Source organism: Phyllobates terribilis, unplaced genomic scaffold (genome assembly GCF_046119375.1).
Source record: "Phyllobates terribilis strain yellow unplaced genomic scaffold, ASM4611937v1 Scaffold_7__3_contigs__length_470593459, whole genome shotgun sequence".
Taxonomy (NCBI): Eukaryota; Metazoa; Chordata; class Amphibia; order Anura; family Dendrobatidae; genus Phyllobates; species Phyllobates terribilis.
Window position 1 is genome coordinate 327,097,517 of NW_027362767.1, and position 6,000 is coordinate 327,103,516.

The 6,000-nt window shown below is 39.4% G+C and overlaps 1 protein-coding gene across 3 annotated transcripts in view; it reads left to right on the plus strand.

Annotated features, from left to right (window-relative positions):
- Window positions 1-3,908, plus strand: part of RADX (RPA1 related single stranded DNA binding protein, X-linked) — a 73,617-nt gene extending 69,709 nt beyond the window's left edge. For 2 of the 3 annotated variants that reach the window (XM_073641190.1, XM_073641191.1), the window contains exon 14: window positions 564-3,905. In XM_073641190.1, the coding sequence (XP_073497291.1) occupies window positions 564-700 (137 nt within the window). In that variant the 3' untranslated portion in view covers window positions 701-3,905. Of the gene's footprint in view, window positions 1-563 lie in introns of all 3 variants that reach the window. The other variant, XM_073641192.1, reaches the window with a different exon arrangement.
- Window positions 3,909-6,000: the final 2,092 nt, after the last annotated feature.

Genomic DNA, 6,000 nt, shown 5'->3' on the forward strand with positions numbered 1-6,000 from the left:
TCACTTCCAGGATTCTGGCAGGGCGGGCTCATCTCCTTGAGTGACAGTTCTGGTGAATAGTCGAACTATAAAGCTCTGCATAAGTTCTGCTGTAACACATTCCACTATCAGTGGTTTGTTCTGGAGTCTAGACTGCTGTAACTGTCTTTGCATGTAGAAATAATTGTAACTTTGAACAAGCACACCGCTAGAGCAGAAAGCGTGGAGGCTGATGATTTTGCAAGATTTACAAAAACCGCTTGTCAGAAAGGAGCTGGAGGAAGGTGAGCAGCTAACTTCAGCATAGAAATCAATGGGCTGGAGAGGTGGCTGGTATGTTAGGAGTTAACCCATCTCCTTGGCACTAGTTGGTTGAGCTCCATGGAAACTGTACACTATGAAAGGTAAAGTCTCTCATTGCAGGAGAATGACTGCAGATAGAAAAAGCAAGTCATTTGCAAATGTCCTTATTTTCATACTGTTTAATTAAAGCAATTTAAGAACTTGAGATTAAAAAGGAATAATTTGTTTGTTTTTTTTATCCTAAAGTGTTTTATTAGACTACATGTTTGCCTCAATTTCAGATGAGCTTTTGGAATATGCAAGAAAGAGGAACAGACTGCACGTCATCTGCATCTTAGACGTATGTCACCTTGGAGAAAGCAGAGTGGAAGTTTGCTTAAACAGAGTATACTATCCATCCATAGATAGCACTGATTAAACTGTACAGCTCCTCTGTAATCCGTCTGTTTTCTGATGCACTTTGTCATTTATCATATATTTTGAAGTCATGATAAATGATATTTTTACTGTAATATATTTTAAACTATTTAAGATCATGATGTAATGTGATATTTTAATGATAATTGTATTTTTATTTACATTTTTTGTTTCTTGGTTAGATTCTAAAATGTTTAGGCTGTTGCTTTTTAGTACACAGCACCATTCTCTGTGGTTTCGGGATAGGACCAAACACCCACTAACAAATTCTCTCAGGTGCTCCAGACAATTCACTGTGCTGTTAATAAAACTTCCCATTTCTCCAGAGAAGTGAAGAAAACCCTTTCAACTACAGAATCCCCTCCACTTTATGATCTTTTGAAAGAAATTTACATTTTATAATCATGTAGTTCCCTTTAGACCAATGAGGAAATACAGTTAGTACTACTCATAGTAATTTAAGCACACAGTAACTAAACAATAAAAAAGAAAATTTTCACTGCTTGCCAGCAGATATTTTAGATATATTGGCACGAAAATAAGCAAAAGTATATGGCAGCCGTACTTTCCTAGAGCACATCGCCATGCTCTATTGCGTCAAATGTGAGTTGACTGACTGCTATCTAATGTGTGTGGCCAGCTAAAAGGGAATCTGTCAGCAGGTTTTTACTATATAATTTGAGAGCTGCATAATGTAGAGGCTGAAAGCCTGATTACAGCGATGTGTCATTTACTAAGCTGTGTGTTGCTGTTTTAATAAAAATCAGTGTTTTATCAGCGGGAGATTATCACTACAGGACTAGGTGTATCGTGCCTCCTAGTCCACCTGGTCTGTGTAACCTGCCTCCACCACTGATAAGCAGCTTTCTGTGAATATGCAGTGTACACAGAAAGCAGCCAATCAGTGGTGTGGGCGGGGTTATACTCAACTCTGCATTCAGAGCACTGCTAGATCGGTAGAGAGAACTGTATTGTATCAAAATGACAACATTCAGACCAGTAAGTGACACGTCACTAGAATCAGGGTCTTCGCCTCTACATAATGCTGCTCTCAGATGACATGGCAAAAACCTGGTGAAAGATTCCCTTTAACACTAAATGCTTCATGCCTCCACCACCTCGTTTCCCCATGTCCACCAGGGCTATATCCATTAACTACTGCCCAAAACTATGCATACTTGCCTATAAGTGGCACTGTTATTGCACCTGTCATCTGGTGCTCTCTGGCTTTTGTTAAATGGGTTTGTTGTGTCTGTAATCTATAATAGTATTATTTTTATTATTCTGGTATTACAGTATTTCTTTTGTACTGTATCATTGGCTTTATATTGTATGTATTTAGTTTACAATAAGTTTACTAGTTGTCTGCTTCTATTTATGTGTATGTGCATGAACATCCACGCCTTAATCCTGTATATGGCCTTTCATCCATGTTTCATCATTTTTTATTTATTTTTTTTGTATGTAATGAGTCAGAAATGGGACAGTCTCTGTGCTAATTTTGTGGATACACAGTCCGCAAAAAAAAAAAGAGGGCTGTTCAGGTGTTCAATCGACTATAATGAGTAAATGTTTTATCTGTAGAAAACATGAATAAGAATACATACATACATAAAAAACTGACATCGGGATGAGGCCTAGATTCAGCTCCTACTATATCCTATTTACACAGCGCTCTATTCTCTTCTATGGAAGGTAACCAAGCAAGCAAGTTTGGCCATTTCCTATAGCAGTAAATGCGGAAAGTAGCCACTTGTCCATTGTTCCTTCTGGATGTACAAAGCCGCTGGTGACCCCTAGATGGATCAGCGGAGGCTCAATCTAGATATGGCTTTTATGTCGAATACTTGAATACTCTTCTAAGTCGGTTATCCAGTCTTTAGAAGTACATGGCTTTTCATTAAGATAAGCCATCGATATTATATTGTTCGGGATCCAACCATCCGCATCCTTGCCGATCAAGAGTCTTTTGATGGTTGCATCATCTTGCAAGCTATTTGTTCTCTCCTCCGCCCTACCTCTTGGAGCAGCTAATTGATGGAGGTGTGAATAGTGTCATTCCCATTGATTATATTATGGCTCATCCTTAGGCTGGTTTCATATGTCCTGTGTACAAGGTCTTCAGGCCGCAATGTATGGACTGGCTGTTGGTCCCTTGACCCAAACTCAACAGCCTTTTAGGACTGTACATGAGACTGTACTTTGGCCAGTGGAAGGATAAGATGTACATTTTTAAAGACTGCATAACCCTTAAACAAGGATATTTCAAAATGTTACAAATAAATTCTACTTAGGAAAAGAATTGTAGGGAGAGGTTTTTACTCAATATTAAATTTTAATATTCTTTTGTAATTTATTACAAGTATTCGTTATTTTATATGGAGAAGATAGACTTCCATTAAGGATTAAGTGAACCGCCATAATTATAATGGTGGGCATCTCTTGACCAATGTGTGATGCCTCAAAAAAGGTACTTGCATTAATTGCACTTCGTTTTGCACTTTTAGCAAGCATTTCATATACAGGTATTTACTCCTGTGCCTTTAAAGGAACTTTAAATTGTGACTTTTTTTTAAATTAATTTTATTTACTTTTTTTATTTGCCATTTGTGGAATACTTGTATGTACTTATTTATTGGACAAAAATATTTAACACATTCTTTTCTTTTTTTCTTTTTTTTTTTATAAAGATTTTTATCTTTGTATTTTCTTACTTGCTTAACACAGAATTTGCAGACTGCTGGCAATAAACTGGTGCTTTAAAAAAGCACAATTCAGGATGATTCTTTCTTGTTGCTAAGAATACATTTCAAGAGGGGTCAACAATAGTGAGCATTATGAATTTACACAGACTGAGCATTTGTGCGCCAATCTTCTCTCCTTGTACTGAAGATATTGCTTTGGTGTGCTGAGCAGCAGGACAATCCTTTGATGAAAGAGCATACCATCACAGTATCCTTTAAGAGTGTGGCTACACTGGCCCTTGGTGAGAGAGTGGCTCCTCAATCAAGGATGGGGGGGAAAGAATGCAGCTGTGCGTAGATGGCCGTTATTACGACTTTACTCACTGGGAGGCCACAAGCTTAAAGCAAACCTGTCACTAGGTTTTTATCATGAGACATGGCTGCCACCTTTCAGGCCTGATATACAGCATTCTCTAATGCTGTATATATGCCCCAACCATGCCTGCAGGAGAAGACAAAGACTTTTTATTATACTCCTGCTGGGCGATCCTCTCCTCCTCCCTCGGTGCTTTGTGTAGATGACGCGTCCCGTACGTCATCCACACAGTGTCCCCGGCATCATGCTCCTGCGCATGCGTACTTCTCTGCCCTGCCGAGGGCAGAGTAAAGTACGGCAGTGCGCATGCACCAGAAAAGGTCAAGAGCCCCAGCGCATTCGCACTACAGTGTTTTACTCTGCCCATGGCAGTGAAGTACGCATGTGCAGGAGCTTGATGACGTAAGGACACGTCAGCCACACGAAGCAAGAAGGACGGCATCACAAGAACAGAGGAGGCACTGGACCAAGACAGCGACACCCCTCGGACTGGACCGCCCCCTAGATGCGTACAATAAAACGTCTCTTTCTTGTCTTGCAGGCCTGATTGTGGGCATATACACTGTGTTCCAAATTATTATGCAAATAATTCTCAGATTTTCCCAAATTACCTATATGAATTGCAGTCATTGTAATTTTCCAGTCAAATAACTATTAGAGTACAATTGAAAGGTTTTTGTACAAACTGCCTATGATAACAGTATATTTTAAAAAAAAAATAAAAAACTCAAACTGCTCTCAAAATGCATGTTTCCAAATTATTATGCACAGCAGAGTTTTCAACCTTTTCATTTTAATAAAGAACAAAAAAATGGTCATTTTTGAAATTATAAGCATTAGCAGGTTATTACAAACTGAAATCAAACAGTTTTCAACTCCAAACTTTATTCTAGGTGATGTTACATTTTCACATAGGACCCCTTGTTCGAAAGGAGCTTCTGAACTCTCTCGTCCATTGAATTTGTCAGGTTTTGGATGGTTTCTGCTTCAATTGTTTTGCATGAGGACAGAATACCCTCCCAGAGCTGTTGCTTAGATGTGAACTGCCTCCCGCCATCATAGACACTCCTTTTGATGATGCTCCAGAGGTTCTCAATGGGGTTGAGGTCAGGGGAGCATGGGTGCCACACCATAAGTTTGTCCTCTTTTATGCCCATAGCAGCCAGAGATGCAGATGTGTTATGTGCAGCATGAGACGGGGCATTATCATGCATGAAAATGATCTTGCTGCGGAATGCACGGTTCTTCTTCTTGAACCATGGAAGGTTAGTGCTGTTTGAGAAACTCCACATACATTATGGAGTTCATCTTTACCCCTTCAGGGATCCTAAAAGGGGCCGACAATCTCTCTCCCCATGATTCCAGCCCAAAACATTACTCCACCTCCTCCTTGTTAGCGCCGTAGCCGTGTTTGCATGGGGTGTCAATCAACCAGCCATCCTCCACTCCATCCATCTGGACCATCGAGATCATTTCATGCATGATAATGCCCCGTCTCATGCTGCACATAACACATCTGCATCTCTGGCTGCTATGGGCATAAAAGGGGACAAACTTATGGTGTGGCCCCCATGCTCCCCTGACCTCAACCCCATTGAGAACCTCTGGAGCATCATCAAAAGGAGTGTCTATGATGGCGGGAGGCAGTTCACATCTAAGCAACAGCTCTGGGAGGGTATTCTGTCCTCATGCAAAACAATTGAAGCAGAAACCATCCAAAACCTGACAAATTCAATGGACGAGAGAGTTCAGAAGCTCCTTTCGAACAAGGGGTCCTATGTGCAAATGTAACATCACCTAGAATAAAGTTTTGAGTTGAAAACTGTTTGATTTCAGTTTGTAATAACCTGCTGATGCTTATAATTTCAAAAATGACCATTTTTTTGTTCTTTATTAAAATAAAAAGGTTGAAAACTCTGCTGTGCATAATAATTTGGAACATGCATTTTGAGTGCAGTTTGAGTTTATTTTTTTAAAAATATACTGTTATCATAGGCAGTTTGTACAAAAACCTTTCAATTGTACTCTAATAGTTATTTGACTGGAAAATTACAATGACTGCAATTCATATAGGTAATTTGGGAAAATCTGAGAAAATATTATTTGCATAATAATTTGGAACACAGTGTACAGGATTATAGAATGCTGTATATCAGGGCTGAAAGCTGGTGGTTTTGCCTCATTTGGTAAAAAACTGGTGACAAGTTCCCTTTAAGGTAACACTGTCTCATAGGAAGTAAA